General features: G+C 37.5%; 3 protein-coding genes across 5 annotated transcripts; 2 read left to right on the forward strand and 1 right to left on the reverse strand.

The window, feature by feature from the left end:
• Window positions 1-558: 558 nt before the first annotated feature.
• LOC103704478 (mitochondrial import receptor subunit TOM5 homolog) lies at window positions 559-5,366 on the reverse strand. The gene is made up of 2 exons (XM_039115775.1): window positions 5,081-5,366; window positions 559-956 (listed from the first exon to the last, which is right to left on the reverse strand). The coding sequence occupies exons 1-2, from the start codon at window positions 5,162-5,164 to the stop codon at window positions 879-881; spliced, it is 162 nt and encodes a 53-aa protein (XP_038971703.1). The 5' UTR covers window positions 5,165-5,366; the 3' UTR covers window positions 559-878.
• Window positions 5,367-8,396: 3,030 nt separating this feature from the next.
• On the forward strand, window positions 8,397-14,682 carry LOC103704479. 2 transcript variants are annotated; one of them, XM_039115776.1, is made up of 2 exons: window positions 8,397-8,903; window positions 9,742-10,258. In XM_039115776.1, the coding sequence occupies exon 1, from the start codon at window positions 8,508-8,510 to the stop codon at window positions 8,901-8,903; it is 396 nt and encodes a 131-aa protein (XP_038971704.1). In that variant the 5' UTR covers window positions 8,397-8,507; the 3' UTR covers window positions 9,742-10,258. The 2 variants fall into 2 exon arrangements, with proteins under 2 accessions (XP_038971704.1, XP_008786000.1); XM_008787778.4 differs by lacking the exon at window positions 9,742-10,258 and adding an exon at window positions 14,384-14,682 and having other exon boundaries at window positions 8,409-8,903.
• Window positions 14,683-18,928: 4,246 nt separating this feature from the next.
• On the forward strand, window positions 18,929-21,521 carry LOC103704480. Of its 2 annotated transcripts, none has more exons than XM_008787780.4 (2): window positions 18,929-19,263; window positions 20,113-21,521. In XM_008787780.4, exons 1-2 carry the CDS (start codon window positions 19,235-19,237, stop codon window positions 21,143-21,145), a joined length of 1,062 nt encoding a protein of 353 aa, XP_008786002.2. In that variant the 5' UTR covers window positions 18,929-19,234; the 3' UTR covers window positions 21,146-21,521. The 2 variants fall into 2 exon arrangements, with proteins under 2 accessions (XP_008786002.2, XP_008786003.2); XM_008787781.4 differs by having other exon boundaries at window positions 18,941-19,136.
• The last annotated feature ends 341 nt before the right edge of the window (window positions 21,522-21,862 follow it).

Genomic DNA, 21,862 nt, shown 5'->3' on the forward strand with positions numbered 1-21,862 from the left:
CTGAGGATGGCTTGCAACAGTTTTCAATTGGCTTCTATTTTGAACATGAAGAATGTTGACTACGTACCATGCATCAAGTACAAAAAGGCTTGTCATGAAGAATAAGCCTATTTCCATGAAAGGAGGGAAGGTGAAACCTGCTTGGCTTTGGTTTGGGCAACGCGGAATAAGAGTATTTGATGAGAATAATAGGGATGCAAGCTTAGATTGTAGTAGCACCAAATTTCTGGCTTGCTACCATTCATCAGTGATGACGCATTTCATAATAAGACTGCACTCTTGATGATCACGAACTAGGAGAATTTATAAATGATATTTTTATGCACTCTTCTTAAGATGGCCAGGCCATTCATTATAAGGGAATGAATCACCTGATGCATTGTTTTGAAACAAGTTGCAAATACCCACTCCCTGCTTTAAAAAATATGAATAAAAAAAAGGATGTTTCAAGGAACAATCCCCAATTGCTGTCAATCACAATCAAGATCTCCATAATAAACTGAACTCTGGATATTACCATAATCCATATCAGAGGGATTCATGACAAAAAGGCAGTGATAAACTAATATGGCAAAGTCGTATTAACAAGGCCATGCCATGAATATTCAAACGATCTCAAATAAACCACCACAGGAATTATAAATAATCAGGAAATATTAACCAATGATCTAAACAAACATATCACCATCAAACTCTTGTACCTTGTATAACACAAGTTATACCGGAGAGTACAACTCATACAAAAATTATTCAATAACAAACCAAGAGGAACATCCAAGGAAGAGGTGGAAGGCTAAAGTGAAGAAATGTAATGTCACCATTTGCAGCATGCTAAAGAAAAAGGGAACACTAAGGAGTCAATGCTGCCACCTATGCTCTTAAATGGCCATAAGATCGCCAAAGTTGCGCATAAAAAGTATTGAGCCAGCAAATAGCCCAGCAGCACCCAGTAGCTTCTGTAAACACCAACATAGTCACAAATTCAATTAATATTGAGACAGAAGGCTATACCACATCAAGTTTATTCTAGATAGTAAAACAAAGAGGCACATGAAACTGATTCAATGCAGCATCTGAGCTTCCTGTACCTCTTTTACTGGATAGGAAGGCTGATAAAACAAAACAGTTTCAGTTTCAGAGGAATCCCGCATTAATAATTGAATACTGAAAGGAAGTTGTATCACTAATATGTAGCTTTTTGGTGGTTATGCTACATGAGTTTACATAGTTGGAGAAAGCATTGGGATAGCTGAGGTTTTTTGCCCATTACAAAGGGTTAACTTGATATCCTAAAGTGGGAATATGGAAGTTTTATAGTTACATGTGCACATAATGCTTAAAAGATGAACTACGATTGGTTAATATAACTGATTACTGTCAGGTATGTTGGTGTTTCTAATTTTGCAGCAATGGTACTTCAGAATGTTCAAACCCTAATACATATACATGTATATTTTTTTAAAAAAATCAAATTCCACATAAGTTTAAGAGACCTAGATGGGAAAAAATGCATTTTGATTGAGCAATTGTACATGTTAATAGACAAGGTAAAGACAACGAGAAATACATGGAACAAAAGGTAATTGAAAGAATGTGTTATCCACAAACTTGATAATCGCTAAACGCAGCGACCATGAACAATATGGGGTTGCCAATAGGTATATGAAACAATCTTCAAATTAGATTGTACAACATAGCATTGGTGGGGACTCATGCTCGTTTTTAAGGGGTACAAGGAAGAGGTATCCATCAAAATTAGGAGACTGATACAGATTGAAACATTATTTGGTAAGGGCCTATTCAGCATTATTGTCGTTTCTGTGTTCTTGTTTCTCTAAAAGTTAGCAAAATATCACATGACGATTGAGGCAGATCTTAGCATTTGTGCAAAACTTAGGTTATTCCTTGCTTTTTTTATTTACACTCTTTTTAAAAGCAATAAACCTTTGCTGTCAAAAGCTCTAAAGATTTTTCAAACAATTTGAAGAAATAAAAGGGATTCATCACATATGGTTTTAGTCTAGTTCATTTCTTCTTGTGCTTGAAAAAGAAAAGAAAAGAAAAACACAAGCAATACCAAACAGGCCTTAAGCAACACGTTATTTTGGAATAGCAACACATTATTTCGGAATAAGGTTGTTGCCCAACAAGCATCAGAGTAATCAAGTCCTCCCTAGTAGTACAAGTTTCTAACTCCCTATATGATAACTACAGCTATCACACAATTTCTTTAAAAAAAAAAAAAAACTAGCAGACAGCAAACCAATTTTAGCTCAAATATGACTCCAGGAAATTTATACTCGAGATTGTAACAGTTTCATATATCTTTAGAATGCTCTGCTATGAAGCATAGACACAAATTCATGATACAGATACGATATGACAAATATTAAAAAGGTAGGATCAGATATGACTAAGTATGACAATCAAAATGCAAGTGGGTTATCAAAATAACATAATTTTTATTTTATACTCTATACAATAGCATCTACATCCACAAAGTCTATCATTTAATTGTCATTTAAATTCATAGAACACACTCCACACTTTATATAATAATATTCATGTGATGAATTTCAAAATTAACCATTCATCATTAAAAGGTCAATGTTCATCAAAAATAAAAGAAAATAAAGGGGAAAAAGCCCTCCCTCATTCTTGGAGGTGCGGGAAAGTATCTTGTGTGTATCTAAGAAGTATCCAAAGCCTTTATATATATATATATATATATTTTAAAAAATCATAATTAAAATAAGTACTTATCCTACAAGTATCTGACAAGTATCAATATTTGATACGTATCCATATAGACACGGCACACAATGTCAAATATCCATGCTAAATGCTCTGGTACTCACTATAGACCTCTTAGGCTATAGCATTGTTCAAAAAACAATTTGCTACTAGCAAACAATAACAAATTTTAGCTCTAATACGATGAAATATTACACAGGAAGCATGGTATCATGCACTCTCTTCTCATTCTTCTGAGAAGACTTTGCTACTCTAGAAAGGCATTGGTTACCTAAATGAGAGAAGGGGAGGGTTTTTTTTTTTTTTTTTTTTTTGGGGGGGGGGGGGGGGGGGGGACACAAACATGCCTTCCCAGCTTAGGTTACTAATTTATGCTCACTTAATTGTGGTTTCGCCCTTAATAAGAAATCCTCAACTTGTGTTTATGCGAAAAAATGATGGTCTTGATTTGATAAAGAAAAGGCTTCATTTAAAACAAACAGCAGTGATCAATAAAGACATACTTGGCCTGGGACTGATAATCTGATGCTTGTATAATACAGCATGATATGACAAGCATCAAACATATCACAGAGATGTACTATACCATGTAGGCCCTACTTACTGGCTGATATACCTTTACACGGTTATTTAGGACGTATACTAGCCAAACAAAGTTGCAGCTAGAACAATACACAGCAAAACTTAAAATCAGTTATATGATTACCATAGCATGTAGGCCCTACTTACTGGCTGATATATCTTTACGTGGTTATTTAAGATGTATACTAGCCCAACAAAGTTGCCATTAGAACAATACACAGCAAAACTTAAAATCAGTTATATGATTAGCATAGCATTAGGCTCTACTTACTAGCTGATATATCTTTACACAGTTATTTAAGATGTACACTAGCCAAACAAAGTTGCAATTAGAACATGCAGCAAAACTTTAAAAAAAGTTATATGATTAGCATAGAATGGGTTCACTTGAAGCCTAAAGAGATGCAGCATCTAGAAAAAAAAATTAGCAGCCATCTGTGAATCTATTTCAAAATGAAATTTTCTAGAGATGCTCTTGCATTATCAATCTAATGTAAAACCCTGCAAATCTATAAGCATCTAAATTATCTCTTTCTCAAAATACTTGCTAGAGTCGAGTCAAGTTGGCCAGGTCCTTACAAAACAAACTGTCTGAAAATTACACATATATTATCTAGCATTGTGCAATCATGGATAAGCAACTCAAGAAAGGGCTCTTTTCTTTTCAGCTTACAATCTTCATCCATAGTCTTAATCAAACACAATAGCCTACTATCAACTTTCAAACGAAAGAAGAAAGAGGGAAAAAACCAAACTATGGGATTTGGGATAACTTAAGGTATCCCACCTTTTTTTCTTGAACTAGGACCCAGTGTTTCTCTATTTTGGAATTCACCAGAGTCCCACCATATAGAATTTTGAGTTAATTCCCTCACAACAGGTTTAACATCCTGCATCGAATTTACAAGATTCAAAGACCCTTCAAGTGACATTTGAAGACTTTTCAACCCAATATCTAACTATCTAGGGCTTCCTTATTCCAAGGCATAGCAAAACTATTGGCTTTTCTTTCCTCTGAAGTGATCCTCAACTCTTCATGCACTCTTAATTGTACCAACTTAAAATTTAACAGCGGATAATTGTTAAAATTAGATTACCAATTTCTTATAATTTCAAAAGCTTATATAAATTGCAAACTCATTAATCAAGCATGCACTGGTACTATATTTTCATTTTCCAAAGAAGGTTCCCAACCCATTATACTTTGTTTCCCTGTTGTAGAAGTGATGAATTTCATTGTACATAATTTATCCTGCAAGTGCCGCATGATAAGGACCAGATAAGTGGTATCGCACAATCCAATCAAACATCAAGCGGATGAACTCTCGCCCTAAATAGATGGATTTGGCTTATTTGTTATATATAAGCATGTCAGAAGCCCTTCAATCCAATTAGGTACTTCTAGTCATAATTATACAAATCTTTCAAGCAAAAAGAACAAAAAATTGATTTTCAAAACAACCATCACCGGAATATAAAGTACAACAAACAAGTGAACTGTTCATCAAACAAAAGAACATCTAGACACATAGACTTCCATGTCCTGAAATCTTGTTTTCGGGCCCAAAAAATCATAATCCCTCCAAAATATCATATGAAAACACGAAAAACTGAAAAAAAAATCAGAACCAAGCCAAAGAACTCCATGAATCCTTCATTACTAGAGCAGACACCTAACAGATTAAAGAAATCTAAAGGAGAAAGAGAAGAAAGATCGGAGGAGATGGAAGGAAGAGAAGAATACCGAGTTGACAGCCCACTTGTCATCGTCGTAGATCTGAGAGTTCAAGAACTCCTTTATCTTCTCCATGGAGGATGCAGGCGCCATTGGCAATCGCTCGCTAGGGTTTAGGGTTTTGGTTTCGCGCTCCTTTCTCTCCACTTTCGCTAAGAACTCGTGAAGCCGAAAATGAGTCGGGAAAAGGGTTCCGGATATTACATAAAATTAAAATAAAGACCATAAAATCCAGAATCTCTGATCCCGTCTTCTTCCTAGTTTTCAACCGATAATTACAATCGAAAAATGCCGTAAGATATCTCGGAGGTGCCATAATTTTCATCACTTTATTGACAAGCAATCTTAAACGATATATTTTTTATAAAATTTTTAATTTTTATTATTAACAAAATTTAGTTAAAATTATATATTTTTAAATCATTTGTTATAATCATATTTTTATTGCCTATTTTTATTATTAAATTTTGCTCAAAATTTAATTAATATCTAAAAAAATTTATATTCGTATTTGAATAAAAAAATAAATATAATATATAATTCATATCGACTATCCGTCCATAATAAATATGGATATACTTAATATCCAATTTGTATCTTTATCTATTTATAATAGATACCAAGTTTGATATTCGTCTAATATACACATTCATATTTCTTAAAAAAATAAATATAAATAAATATAGTAATATTCGATGCATAACTAATCTATTTTCAGCTATAGTGAAGCCACCCGCATCACCAATATAAACAAACTTAATGTAATTAATAGCACTTGCAACCAACATTTTGAGAAGAACGCAACACAAAAAGCTACGGTCCAAAAAAAAAAAAAAAAAAAGACCAAGCAAACGCATTGGTCCAATCAAAAGTGCCTTTCCTATAAGATGTTTGTAGGTGATGCCTGAAAAATCTAAAGGAAACTCCATGCCACGAGAATAACTAAAAATTCAAAAATCTACCATTCAAAAGAAGATGAGATATGTGTAGTGCCAATGAGGAACGAAAACCTTAATAGCCATCACTTCAATTTGTGACTAGAAACATCATTCAAGTGATCTTAACCTTCAAATTCAATTCTCAAGGAGAACTGTAACTTTATGAAAACTGGAACGGGCTTATCATAGCGACATAAACTGATGGAAGTAAAATTTAAGTGCCATCATTGCTAAAAAGATAAAAGGAAAGGAGAAAATCATATTTATATCCGAAATGCGATAGCAATAACATGAGACTATCAAACACAGTACAAGCCCATTTGGTTTTCGGGTGCCCCTGCACCACACTTAGACATGGTTATTCTCGTGAGAGTATGAGACTTTGGCTACGAATTGTAAGAATAAATTGGAAATTAGAAGAAACCAATAGCTGGACATGCACCTGCCCTGAACACAGATGGGTCCCAAATATGATCACAGTTTTGGCATATTTCTAGGGGTGATGTAAGCGTGTGAGACTGGTCAACATTTATTTGCCATCCCTCGTGGCATGGCGTCAAGATTTGAATATCAAGTCTAGCTAACAAATCATATATATTTATATATACAAATGTATATATAAATATAAATATAAATAAATAAATAAATATATAAATATATATATATATATATATACAGACGTATATATGTAGGTGTCTGAAAACTGTGTGATGCATAACGAGGCCCATCTCTTCAACCCAAAAAACAACAATAACAAGGATCCTGATTCCATCATCCTCTTCCCCATATGCTATCGATTCAGGCACTACTAGTATTGATGGGAGGCAAAATGGATCGTCCCGCCTAGAGCAAGGAATCATCCCACAACACCGACTGGGCAGGACCATAGCCTTGCTCAGAATTGGCCCAATCTCAGACTCCGCCGAAGGCTCAGTTAACCTCGGCTGGATCTCTCCACTACTACAACCTGCCGTAACTTCTTCTGCCTATAATGACGTCCCGAGCCCGAGCTCGGAACGCCCTGCTGAGTCAGTTGCGAACCAAAGAGCTCCTTCGACCGTGGAACTATTTAACAACGCGCCCTGACCGAGCTCAGAGCACCCTTGATATTCGCCGACACACCCCGACCAAGCTTGGGGCGCCTTTTATATTCGCTGACGCGCCCCAATCCGAGCTTGGAGTGCCCTTAATATTTGACGATATGCTCCAGCCAAGTTCAGGGCGCCCCATCTAACAACGCGCCTCGACCTTTGAGCTCGGAGCGCCCTACTGAGCAAACCTCAAAATCGGAAAAGCTAGGCCGACCTCAGCACTCGCTAAAACAACCTCGTCGAACACATGATGCGACCCCTCATCGAGCTTGGCTTCGCCCATGACCGCATCCACGTACATGCCCACACCCGCCTACGTGGCCATACATTACAATGTCACCGCGTCATGCTTTACTTGCTGGCCAACGATAGTTAAGAACAACGCCATGCTACTCCAACTATACCCCGTCGCACCTATCGACACCTTACCGTTCACAGGAATGGCCTACGCCGTGCGCCTCAAGCAAGCTCTAGCTGTGCATCATCTGTTTGAAACCTATCTCCTCCCATGCTGAGGACAGACCATACCTCCGCCACCTGGACACCTCTCCGAGGGCTATATACAGCCTCATCAGGTAATACTAAGGGAACCTTTTTGGACCAAATGGAGGGCCCTCACCGGAACCACCAGTGAGGCTTTGTGCAGGTACACCGCCGCACGGAAGGTGGCTCTTCTTCTTCCGCTCCAGCTGGCAGCTCCCTCGACTCCTCCGGCATGGTCACCCTCGTGTCAAATTTGAACCACAACAAGTACATTCACTGTGCAACAACTCGATCGAATAAGAGGAGCCAATAAGCCTTCTTTCTATGGTATGCAGTACCGGTCTAAATCAAATAGTATATAACATATTGTATCTTATTTGTTCAGTGCCAATATTCGATATGTATAGTATACCGATATTTAATATATTAAAAAAAATATAAAATTAACTGGTATCTGGTGATTTTGCACCACCTGGGGAACTCGCACAGTTTCCAGGCAATCCTAGCAACCCCTCCCCCGATTGCTTGAAGATGCGCGCGCGATACGAAAAAGGAGGAACCAATGAAAAGCCAGGGTAGAGCCCAAAGAGAAGGATTCGAGAATCAACCACTCATCCTAGAAAAGAAAGGCAAGCAAAGCCCTCATCGTTCTGCCGGAAAATCCGCCTGTGGATAGGAAGAGCCAAGCTTTTAATATATTAAAAAAAGTATCATATAATTTTATACTAGTATGGTACCGGTATGAAATTCAGTCCGGCGAAATCCGGCTTCCTCTGCGTATATCTTGGATTCGGGTACCATCGGTACAAGCACCGCATAATAACTCGACCGAAAGAGAGGACCCGACAAGCCTAAGGGAATATCCGAAATAACTCCCATTCTCTCTCGAATTCCACATCCGTCTCTCCCCTCCTCCCGCCGCCGATGGCCGCCTCCTCTTCCTCCTCCGCCGCCAAATCCTTCTTCCATTCCCTCAAGAGATTCTTCAAGGCTCCCTGGGAGATCACCGGCCCCTGTGCCGACCCCGAGTACCGCACTGCCGTCCCCAAAGCCACCGAATACCGCCGGTTCTGCCCGGCCACTGTGCCGGCCAAGGCCTGCGTCCCCACCGCCGACCCCGGGACCGTTTTCGACATCAAGTACCACATCCGCGATCGCCGCCGCGACCGGCCTCCCGTCCGCCGGACCGTGCTGAAGAAGGCCGACGTAGAGAAGATGATGGCCGAGAAGACCTTCGGCGCTGCGGACTTCCCGCCGGTGTACCTCACTGAGCGGGTCCAGGAGGACGAAAACGCCAGGGGAGGCGGGTACCAGAAATAGGTTAGTGAACCCTTCTTGTGTCTGTAGATTTTAATCGATATTAGGTTTTCGAGACTTGGTGGAGATTTCTCTCAGAGGGTTCTGATGGTAGGTTCGATAAACATTTCATTCTTATTTTTCTGTTACGTTCTCTGGAGGAAGAAAAACTCGATGATGTTCTTTGATTTGGTGTTTTTGGGTGTCGGAAATAGTCGAGCAAACCTTCTCATCGATTGCTTTTGATTGGATTAGGGTTTCAGAAGTTGTAGAATCCACAAAAAATCCTTTTCATTTGCTTTCGTTAGAATGAAAAGAAAATTTTGATGATGCTATGTTGTTTGGGTCGGTGATGATTGCTTATGAATTAGGTGCTTCATCTGCTTTCGTGGGATCAATTTTCTGTTTCAGAGGTTTTATTAGAAGGTTCTCTGAAGATTTTTTTTCTTATTGGGAAAAGAAAAATTACACTGTTTCATGAATGGGTTATTGGGATTCGTAGAATGCGTGCCCTGTTGAAATGATCTGCTAAATAAGATGTTTTCTTTTGTAGAATTTGGTTGCAAATAGGGTTTGATTGAATTTTCTTGTGTTATCTACTGATCGTTGACATAGGATTTGTAAACCTCTTTCATAAATTATGGAATCATGAATGTAATGATGCTAGGGCTGGGAAGTTGAGGCATGATCTGGCTTTTGAAGGTGACAGACTGAACAAAAACAGACAAACATTTGCCTTGCTTTATTTTGTTTGAAGTGAAAAGAAATGATACAGATGCATGTTTGGATTCTTAAGCAATTAGGTTGGATGTTATGCAATGTTGATGGTGAAATGTTAGACTGGTGCTTTTCGGTTTTGCAGGTTTACACATCACTTGCAGAGTTGATCTTCCATCAGGCTATTTTCAGGTTTAAAAGTTCAGTCTATTGGAACAGGTTTTTCTTCGATCATAGAGGAAATGTATAACTAAAGAAATATATAACTAAAGAACTTCTCCTTAGATGACAATGTGTTTTCTTGTTCTGGTTGTGGGGCCTCTAAATGGTTGTTAGTTGTACTGGATAGTTTTAGGGCAGGACTAGACCCTTGGAACATCTCAAGTATTTTATTTATATTGTATAATTTTGTTGGAGAAGGCAATAGGAATATCGACACATCCAGGATTTTATGATTGCTTGTGTTAATCACATTGTCTTGTTTGTCCAACCTTCTTTGTTCTGAATAGGATATATACAATCTTAGGGCCTATTTGGATTTTCCTACATGATTGGGCCGAAAATCTTATAGATTCGTGGATTGAGCTACTAAGATCACAAGCTACAAGCTGGGCTAGGCCTATATTCATAAAATACCCAAAAATAGCTTTGGAAAGTGCCGGCCCAAGTCCCATAGGGAGAAAAAAAGAAACTTATAGGATTTTTTTTCTTTCCATGGGATTCAGGCTAGCTCACTCCAAAGCCATTCCTAGGTATTTTATAAATATAGGCCTATCCTAATTTGTAGTTTGTGATCTTACTAGTTGTACCGGCCCAATCCACGAATTCTACATGATTTTCAGCCTAGACATGTAGGAAAATCCAAACATGCCCTTACTAGAATTTTTTTCCTAGAGAGATTTTGGAGGCCAAGGCCTAGGGTTTTGGATTTTTTAGCATCCGATAGGGAAGAGAGATAAGAGATTAAGAACATTCTTTTTAATGATATGGAAGTCTTGGTTAAAGTGGCATGGGAAAAGGTCCAAGCTCCAAAGTTTACATGAGCTTCCTTTGCTTTATGTCTTTAACATTGTTGTACTTAGGAAATATATCGTGATCAGTCAAATGATTTCCTAAACAAAAGACTACATAGCATCAAAGGACATCACTTGTTGTTCTTGTTCCTAAGGAAGAGAAGGCTATGCATAAGGAGCGTAAGCCACTTAACCCTCTTATTGAAAAATCACAATCTTACTGCATTAAATGGTTTGGTTGAAAGCACCACACGTATCATGCATGATGGGGTCACAAAGATCCATAGAATTATGCGCCAAGTTAATCAGATAAATTAAAAAAATGATGCTAAATCATGTGGTCATAAAGGCCTATTAGACAGTTAGATCCTCCGTAATTCTCCAACTCCACTAGGTTCAAGAGTCACACTTAGGCCTCTAAACAGGTTGGTTTCAGGTCATGTCTGGGTGGGCCTGAGCTGGACACAAAATTTGAATGCTAAACTAACCCAAGCCAGGAACCCAACCGGTTGGCCAAACCATGCCTCAAATGCGAACCAACTTGCATTTGGACACACTGCTTAATTATCCAACCTGGCTACAATTTTCCCTTGGCTTATTTTCCCATCTTGTTAAGGGATTTGGTGGGTAGGTTTTGATCTATGGTGTCATTGGCAATGCCAGGCACAGCAGGAGGCCAGAAGCATAACAGTAAATCATGAGCCAGTAGTCAGTGTGGGTCAGAGATGGTGGCAAGAAATCAGTTTTGATTGTATCATATGCAATACATGTGAGTGATTTATGTGGAATGAGTATATGCTTGATGGTGATGATCCCATGCATGTAACCTGTAATGCAAGTTCAAGGGGAAGGAGTATTTGCTGATAGTTGTGATCTCATCAACAAATGAAATGTTTGGAAGCAAGTCTTTTTATCATTAGTTTTTGGGTGCACATATTAAATTGAAGAAGTATTTGGGAGATGCCTGTGATTCCATCGCAAGCAATGGACATGGTTGATAAAAGCAGAAGTAGTTGATGTCTGCTTGTAATACGTCATATCTTGTCCATGTGACTGATTTTCTTGAGGATGTTATTCAACACATCTAGTGAGCATAGTTGATTCAGGTTGAAGCAGTATTAAATGGATGGCAATGATCTGATCTGTCAAATAGTGCCCCGGTTGTTTGCAAACAACTTGGAAGAACTGTACAAAGTTCAATTATCTAGCTTCATCCAATTGAAACAGTTTTTTGGTCCCCTAATAAAGCATGAATCAATGTTTTAAAATGTTTGGCCGATGCCATTGCTACTGAGTTGCCACAACACCCACTATATCCCCTTTTAAATTTTAATAGAAAAATTTAAGTTATTTTTAATGTATAGATTTTTTTTGTTTTGTTAGGACATGGCATGTTTAGTAGAATGGCATAGTACACCAATTGCCATTTCGTGGAATCATTTTTTTGGGGTTTAAAGATGAGTAAGTATTTTAAGTCATTTATTTTTTAGATATTCCAGATAAATTTATATGGGAATGAAAAGGTGTCCTTAATATTCTAATGTTTGAGATCACCTTTTTACCTTGTCATTTTTTTTAATTAAAGTTTAGGTGAAACATTCAACATGTGCAATGACATGATTGATTTAGGAGTACTTAGTGGATGATCGTGATTGCATTACCATGGTAACACTTGACTATTTCAGGAGTATTTAGTATCTTATGGATGTCATTGTGTTACATGGACATTCATGTTCGGCTCCTAAAATCCATGTCAAATACATATCCAAATTAGACATACGATATACACTTGAACACTTGTCAAATTTGTTTGGTTCCAAATTTTTGAAATTAGTAGAGTTGGACTCTTCCAACAATCGGTTTGACTCATTCTAATAATGTTAAAAATGAAATTTTATTCTTTCCAGAGCTTGGTCTAGGATGTAAGCTTATTGGTAAGTTTGAATGAGAAATATGTTTATCATATGACCATAAAAAAATAAAATCTTTTAATATTTTCTTGTAGACAATATTTAGATATAACGTTTTATTTATTTATTTTTTATGTACTATGTAACTTTTTCCTCTCGTGGTGAGTTAGACACTTGGGCATATGTTCAAATCCAATTAATGTGTCATCTCCACACAAAACTAGTTGGCATCCCATCAAATGAAATTTTTTCACTTTGGTTCTTTGTCACCTTTTACATGTTTTTGCCACTTATGATGCATGTTGCTAATGTAAAAGGAGTATATGATAGATGGATGTGGTTTAGTTAAATGTGGTACATATGGCTTATTCAAGTTAAGGTATTTGATGAATGTCATGGATTGCATCCATCAAGAAAATGTTTAAGATGATCTTTCTTGTTTTTTAAAGTGAATTGTTTTTTAAAACAAACAATTCATCCACTAAATATTATGTGCAATACTCCATGCAGCTTCTCACGCATAACATTTTCATGTACTACCATGTAATTTTTCACACGCTAAACAACTTTCCACAAACATACACAAATCTATCTATTTTTCCTTTTACATCCCTTCAACCATGCAACAAATAATAGATTAAAAAAAATATTAAACATATGCATTGAGATTTGAAAGTGCTTGACAAACTAACCTTCTTGAACAAGTTAGAGTAAATGAACTAGAGATAACAAGATGGCATTATGCGGGTGTTAGTTGTGGACAAAGTGTTATGTCAATCTTGATGCTTGACCTTCTGTATTAGTCCATTGTGAAGAGTTAGTTTAACTCTTTGAATTTGACATATGCTGATTTTGCTGCTTGAGCTTCACAAAATCCCTGCTTGCACCACAGAAGAAAAGGAGGGTGATTTTGGTTTGTGCAAGTTTACATGGGGATCTGCTACATCTTTCTTTGGAAAAGCAAATGTGGGACGTGCGTTATAGGCAAATAAGTTGGTGAACTAAATGTTTGTGGATGTTCTTTAGCAATGAAATGATAGATACTTAGGAAGGAACATGTATGAATTTCGCTTCACGAATCCGAGGAGGGGAACACCTAACTCTTTATGGAAGTAACAAAAAGGATTTATTGATGCCCTTTTACTATGCCTGCTGAGGGCATGACCTTAGAAAGATATGTTTCTGTTGGCTCATAACATTGGCCTCAGGTATTTGGGATGTGTAAAATTCTTTCTGGTGTACCTGTGCACATTTATGCTATCTGCTTCATAGCTGTTTGGAACTTGCTTGACATTTTAGACAAGAAGTTTCTTTTCACCTTTAACAAGGTTTCATTTAGAAGTTTACCAATGAAACATTTCTCACTTTCTCATCTAGCGTAGTTCCTTCTGTGGTTGACTTTAATGTCAGAGAATAACTTGTTAGGTTCTTGTATGTAGCATTAAATGCTGCACTGATTTCTTTGGATGATGATGTAAGTGCTGCTTTGGATGGACTATTGTGTCCCTGTAGTTGCCAATAAGTCCTTGTCCAACTGAAATCACTTGATCAGTTGCAGTAGGTCATGAAACATTGACTACCACCTGTTTATTTTATTATTTACATATATTTGTTGTTTATAAGATGCAATAAACATAATATTGTAGAAAAGTGTGGCCCAGTGTGCAATGCTCCTGCCATTGCAGGGTTTGGGGAGGGTCATATGTGCTTAATAATAAAATTTCCTGCTGTCACTCGCTTAACAACTGTTTCATATGGTTCTTCATGGTTCATCAGTCAAATTACTGATAAACCTCCATTCATCTTTTTTATATATTAGAGAAGAAAGGGAATACTTAATTGTTTTTTCTGTATTTTTGAACAGGTCACATCTGTCAGATTGTATGCAAGCAAACAGGTGTTTTGTGCTCATGGGTTTACAGAAGAAGTGCTTTCTCTTCTTGATATTTTCTGGCTGCCTTTATTAATGTGCCTAAAGACCCTTTTATTTTATTTGCTTTTCAAACCAGCTGGTGGATGGTGGGAAAATAAATAATGTAACTCATTCCATTTCAATTACTCATGCAAACATCTCCAATTGTTGTAAAGATTCCATGATTTCTATAACATGCTGTAAAACTCGTTAAAATTTCATCATTCTATAACATTCCTGCTGTCTCTCAATTTATGCCCCCTAGAAGGAAACATCACTCGTCTCACCTAAAACTAAGTCCTAAACCGTATTTAATTTGTAATATTCCGCATTTCTAAAAGGAGATTGGAAAAAGAGTTTGTGTATGATGCCACTTCTGTACAGTTCTACCTATCATACTTATTTTATACCAAGGAACTTGTAGCATTATGATGCACTGGGAGCATTTCATTCAGATGTTTTCTTGGAAGTGCAATCAGTCAACTTTGTAGCATCAAATTTAAGGTGGCAGAATGGTTGGTTATAACCAGTGGTTATAAAATAAAAGCCTACTGGGAGGGGAAAAAAGACACTCAAGGCAAAGTTTGTAGGGCTTCACAAGACCTCCTTGCCTTCTAGACCTGTTTGAGGGGGTTTTAATTACGTTTTGGTGGTATCAAAATTGGCATTAACAATTATTGTGTACAATATGTGGTTTGGAATGAATTACCAAAGCAGTAATGAGATACAGATTTATTTATTTATTTATTTGCTTGGGAATGAGTTGCAGACCTCTATAATGGTAACATTGAACAGAATAATTTTTGATGTGGAAGACAAGTTAAGGTTTCGCCCCCCTCAAACTTCTGTCTAAGCAGCAGTTTCGTTTTAGATTACTGGCAGGTTTTGCTGAATCTAAAAGAAACGCCTTTACATTTCAAGATGGGAAAACTTTTTCTGCTTTGAATTAGCTGATGGAATTGGTTGGATACTGAAAGATGAAAATTTATGCTCATGCAATGTTATTGCTAGGGCTTGTTTTACCGTAATCTCTTCACCTTTTTCTCTGAAATTAAATGGAGGTTGGCCTTTCTGTTTGGCAATGTTATATGTCATTTTTGGTGTTGCTTTGAATGTTGGATGACTTAGAAATTATCAATTGTGACCAATACATCAGATTTAAGTGCAGATCCAACTCTTCTACACCCCAAAAAGCCAAAAAAAACAAACAAACAAACAAAAAAGCAGATCCAACTGGAGCAGCATGTCATTCTATGGATGCTGGTTATTGCAGGATGTCTTTGTTCGGATGTCGGTTGTCCATGTTGGTGAGCCCAGATTAGATGAGATCATTAGTTTCCATATTAATTGGATTAATGATGTGTGCTACAGAGTAAAAGAGCCCAAATGTTTGTGCCAAGATTCAATGCATCTTCAAAATGGGAAATCTTTGTGACACATAACTCTAACTACAACTAAAGAAGTCTCAAATGTTCTGCTGCCTTCATACTCATGCTTTGAGAGCCTGGACAATTACCTTTTTCCATGTAAGAAGACACAAGGAATAATCGGATGCAGGGTCTTGTAGCTCAAAATGTAGGCATGTAAGCGAACCAAGTGCACTTCAATTAAGACATCTTAAACTTACGAGTGTACCAGACTAAATGACAATGCTTAATTTTAGTCAAAAATCTTATTCATTCAATATTTAGTCAAATTAGAAAGCAATGCCAGATTTGAAGGATAATTACGGGAAATAGATGTTTCTACTTGCAATCAATTAAGATCATTTCATCCATTGCAAAGAAACTTGGTATATATTAGAGTCATGACCAGCCAACAATGTTGTGTCCTAAGGCAATCCTACCAACAACACTCATATCCAACATACTAGTGATCATTCTACACAGAGTTTAATAAGGAATTTAACTCACAAAAGCCTACTGCAATGAACTATATCTTAATGCTGAATAGTACTCTAATAGTCTAATTACTACTTGCAGAATGGTTGCTTTTTTTCTTTCTTGGTACAGCAGAATGGTAGCTTTTGGAGCAATTGGCCAGTGTACTAGCTACATCACCCGAGAATCTTGTGAGGATGGCATCATGCTTGAGGGGTATCTCCGGAAATTTAACTCTCAGACACTGTAGACACTAGCGGTGCTTTAGCACTCCACCGTAGTCTGCAGGTGCGACCATCTTCTTTTTGGACTCGGAGCCAAGCCTGCTCACCTTGGTATTTCCTCGCTTCTCTCTCTCTCTCTCTGTGCGTGTAAAGAAGATTACCAAGAGTGTAGCCCTAAAGATTTCTAAACAGCAACAAATCAAAACCCTAGGAAAGAGATTTGTTAGTCACGTATGACACAAAACATATGAGTTATATTCCTGATGATTCCATGGAAATACGTACGGAAGCCTTGGTTGGACCAAAACATCAGGCTCCCATGTTTTTGGAGTTTCCAGGATCCAAGATGACTACCGAAGGTATAGGATAGATTGGGTTTTTGTTTCATTTAATGCCAAACGCTTGTTGGGGAACAAAACAGCAAATATGTCGAGATTTTTTCTCTTTTTTTTTTGTGTTTTTAGATTAAAAAGGTTGGTTGTAGTGAAAAAGCCTTTCCGTGGCTAATCCTTTTCCATTTGGAACAGGAAAGGTGGGTTTCGTGCTTTGTTTTTGGTGGGTAAGTTGCTAGTAGGATCTTGCTAAGACCATCTTTTGGTCTTCTTATCTTTCTGAAGCTCAGTTTTTGGTGTCTCTCTTAACCCAAGAAGATATATATAGTATGCATCCGGTTTAAGGTGTGGGGGGTTTTCATCAAAAAAAAAAAAAAACGGTGTGGTGGCTTTTCTTGCAGCAAATGCAAGAAGATACAAAGCTTTGTCTGTCAGAGGTTATTGGTTTTGGGTGTTAATGTTGCTGTAGGACCCAAGCAAGAAGGATTAGAATATTCTTCTTCGCCTATTTGCTAGTTAAGTAAAAGAATTGTATTCCAGTTGGTAGCCTATTCTTTTATTTCCATATACATAGGAAAAGAGTTGGAGGTCCGAGGGTTTTAGCTTCTCCACCCACAAAAGAAGAAGAAGAAGCTTTGTAGATACACATGGGTTCACATCTTTGCTTTATTTTGGCAGGCAATACTAAGAAACGGCTCACAGAAGAACAAGAAACAAGAATCTCTAGTTGTTACCTCGTGAAAGCTCTTGGTTTCCCATGTAGGTCGGAGGTGAAAGAGGCTTGCAAAGTCCCTCCTTGGTTGCAGCTTACATGGAGACGCGCTTTTGAACTAAAGCTTTTGGGCAGCTTGAGATATGTCGTTTAGCCTGTTGTCAGAGAATTATTCTTGTCTGCGTTTTGAGAGGATCTATCTCTTGGAAAATGCAAGGAGTTTGGGCGTAGCTGTCCTACTCCTCTTAGTAATTGTATGTACCATGGAGAAAAATGGGCAGGCTCGCTTTGAATCCATTTGTTTCACCAAGAATGTAGATTAAAGGGAAGAAAATTAGAAAATCTCATAGAGCATCTCAATGATGAAGATGCTTCACACATGGGTGTGATGTTAGATGCAATCCATTATCATGGTGCATTGCATCCAGCAGCTTGGATAAAATCTAGGCACATGGTACACAATAAATTGATTTGTCGGAGATCTTCCAAATATCCATGGATTCTACTTTATCCATGTAAAAATGTGCACTCATCAGAGAAGGATGGAAAGGTTTGTGGTCCTCCAACAGCTGGTGGATGCCTTAAAAGAAGGTTATGCTGGTCCCTGGGCTATGCCATAGCTTCCTAGGGTTTTTAGTACATGGATCCAATAAGGCTGCTGGTGTTTAACTTCTTATTCTGAAAACCACATTAATGTGGTGAGTCTAACTGAATACTTTGTCGATTTCATCTTCCAATACTCAAAATTAGCAGCGAGCTAGTTTACTTGAAATCTCAAATTGTGCATCATAATTCTTGTTTTGATGGGGATTAAATTTATGGTCGATGGCAGTAAAAGTTTTGAGAAGAAATCCCAACCATAGCTTTTAGACATGGGCAAATCCTTGTTTAATGAAGCTTTTTGTTGCCATAGATTGCTGGTGAGCAAATAGCTATATTTACCATCACTTGGCAACAAAAACACAGAAAAATATTGTGTGTTCTCATTTTTAAGATATATATGTGGCTGCTTAAAGTTAAGTAAACGCATGGCATTCAGACAGATGGTAATACCTGGCTTTTGAGAAGCGAAAAGGCATCAGCTGAGGTTGGAAATTGAGCATATCTTCATTGCTTTTTCTACTAGTGCTTGTCAACCATCAACCATCAAGCATGACATATGCCCTTCTACAATCTTCTTTTCTTACAGTACGAAGATTCTTTAATTGCCAATTCATTTGATAATATGTTGGTTTTCTATAGCAAGTATGTACATAGGTTTATCTAAGTCAAGACCAACTTACCCTTGTCAAAAGGGCATGAGTACCATAAGGTGTCCTATAGTAAAGGGGCGAAAAATGGTGGCTATTCTGTCCATCTGATAGGAATAAATATGCACCACATATTTGCAAATGCGCGATGCCTTTTTTTCTTTATTAGGTTTCTGCAAATCATGCTTCTTTCCTTTCTTGAAGTTCATAAGCCGTTTCAAGAGTTTAGCGCTGGTGGTAGCTCTCAAGCTCTGAAGAGATACTAGCAAGAAGAAGGAGAAGAAGATCTGTGCAACTGAATTTAGAGGTACTAGTTCTTGTGCAATCTTGAGAGATCTCTGAGAGAAAACTGTCTTGATCTCATATTTCATTCAAAAGAGCGAAGTAGCAGATCTTGATTTCTAGATGACTAATCAATCTCTCTGCGTTCACAAGTAAGACCAGTATTTATAAAATCCATATGGTAGCAAAGAAATAGATAGATTTATGCTAGTCTAGATTTCAGATTCCTTTAATATACTATTTTGTGAATGATGAATTAATTAATTGGAAGTGCTTTACTGGAGTTTTCTTTTAATTTCATGCGTTCCCAGATGAGATGCAAATTGCTTTAATATATCAACAATACTTGGATCTGAGTCCAATAGAAATACAATTCTCCGGTCTTTGTTTTCTTTCTTTCTTTCTTCTTAATTTCCTCTGGAACTGCATGTCATGAACTCTTTCTCATGTAGCATACCTGCTGCATTAAAAAGGAAAAATTTGAAGTTTCTGTATCAATCTTCTGATCTAAAGTTTGTATCAAGAAAATATTCATTTATCAGGAAAAAGAATTTCTCTGAAAGTCTCTTACATCTTATGCGCATCTCCGGTGATACTTAATTTAATTTTTCCCTACGAAGTGATGAAATCACTTTAACTAAAGATTGTACGATGTAATATGCCATAGAAGCGATATTCTCATTCCTGTTGCATGTTTTTCTTTCCTGCTGCACATATATATTTAGTTCATGTTGCATATTCTTTTAGTTTCTCCATGTTAACTTTTCTTTCCAGGGTCTGTCTAAACACATATATTTCTGTTGTAAGAAAAACAATAATTTTTTCAATAAATATTTTAACTAGCTTTTGTTTATAAATTATGAAACTTACAAGTACCAGAATGATTTGATTCAATAAGGAACATGGCATGATGTGAATTTATCTTTGCCTCTTAATCTAAGAAGATGAGAGAGACCTACTCTAGATCAGCTATCTCATATGTAATTTATTTAATTGCTTAGGAGCGATGATGCAAGTCTTATGATGATAAGGTATTCACAAGAAAAAGAGCTTCCAGCTAAACAAGGTAGTGCTAGTGATGACAAAGCCCCAACCAGTACAAGACCATGGTCAGGACTAAAGGATTCAAGAATAGTACGAGTTTCCCGGGCATTTGGGGGAAAAGATCGCCATAGCAAAGTAAGCACTGTTAGAGGATTGAGGGATAGAAGAGTGAGGCTATCAGTCCCAACAGCAATTCAATTGTATGACCTTCAAGATAGGTTGGGGCTTAACCAACCTAGCAAAGTCATCGATTGGCTGCTCAGTGCTGCTCATCATGAAATCGATAAGCTTCCTCCACTCCAAATGCCACCAGGAAATTTCATTCAATTCCCTCAATCATTGCAGATCTCTCATGAAGCAACTCCGCAGCAGGCCTCCTCTTCATGTGTAGAAAATCTCGAGTTCACAACTGTAAATGGAGCTCGGCCTTTAACTTTATTCTCTAGTAGGGAAAATCAGGAGGTTTTTGGTAATGAAGTTGTCATTGAAAACCTTGCAGCATTGTCTGAATCTAATTATTGGCTTTCAGAAGTTCCACAAAAAGCCAAACAAAGGGAAGCACCGATCGAATCCAGCATCAAGAAAGGCAACAACATTAGAGGTAAGGGAACTGAAGATGCTATTGGCATACATTTTGCACAAGTTTCAGCTAATGACCCTCTCTCTAGACCTCATCATTCTTCACTGGGCTTGCTAAGTAGTGCCATGCCATACACTTCCTACTATCAGCGGGAGCCTACAAATTCTTATGTATCCAATCTAGGAATTCATTCAACTCCGGCGGAAGGCCCCCCAACCTCGAATCCATCATTGTTGTCTTTGACACCTCCTTCTCAGCTTGTATTTTGTCCACATGGAGCGATGCCATCAGTGTTTGACTTTGATACAAAACAGTTCAGTTATCTTCAAGCGGTCAGCTCAGCTTCACAGAATACTCCATTGAATCCAACGAGGACTTCCCAGCTGCGAGACCTTTCCAGTCAAAGATAGCTTTCAAGCGTAACCCCTCTGAAAGCCAAAATGGGAGCCAGCTTATAGTTAGAAAGAGAGCAGGCAGAGAGCTGCTAATGGATCAAATATAATTGCGCCTTTTCCGTGTGAAGAATTTGATTGGAAAGACGCAGTGAGTACGAGTCCTCTCAATTGCCAAAGTTTGTAAGTGTTGTAATGTGTTCCGTATACTCCATTTCATGGTTTCTCATGATATAACGGGGTGATGAATTTGCTTGCATAGAAAATCTGTTCTCTATTACAGTAGTATCATTTCTTTTACTCGGAGGTGTCAGGTGTGTATGTGGACACTCTTCAGTGAAAGCACATGTTTATTCCCCTCCATATGCATAATTAATTTTTCAATATTGTTGGAGTGTTCTTTCTTTGACAGAATTCCCCTGTGATTTAATTCTAACTCCGAAGTTCCGTCGCCCAGGGCAAGGTGGCATGAATCTCTACCATTGTATCAAGGAAAGTGCTGTATTCATAGGTACTGCAGGAACTCTTTATAACTAACTACAGGTGCATATACATTACCATGTAAACTAGCTTTAGCTGCGGTGCATTAATTTGCATACATCCATTATCATCCACAGATTATATCCTTGTCTAAGAAAACTTTTCTTGAACTTTATCAGCTTTTATGAGAATAAATAAAAGCTAATAAAGGACAGAGGGAAGTTCTCCTTTCTTTCTGCAAACCTCCTCTCTCTC

Source organism: Phoenix dactylifera, unplaced genomic scaffold (assembly GCF_009389715.1).
Source record: "Phoenix dactylifera cultivar Barhee BC4 unplaced genomic scaffold, palm_55x_up_171113_PBpolish2nd_filt_p 000007F, whole genome shotgun sequence".
Taxonomy (NCBI): Eukaryota; Viridiplantae; Streptophyta; class Magnoliopsida; order Arecales; family Arecaceae; genus Phoenix; species Phoenix dactylifera.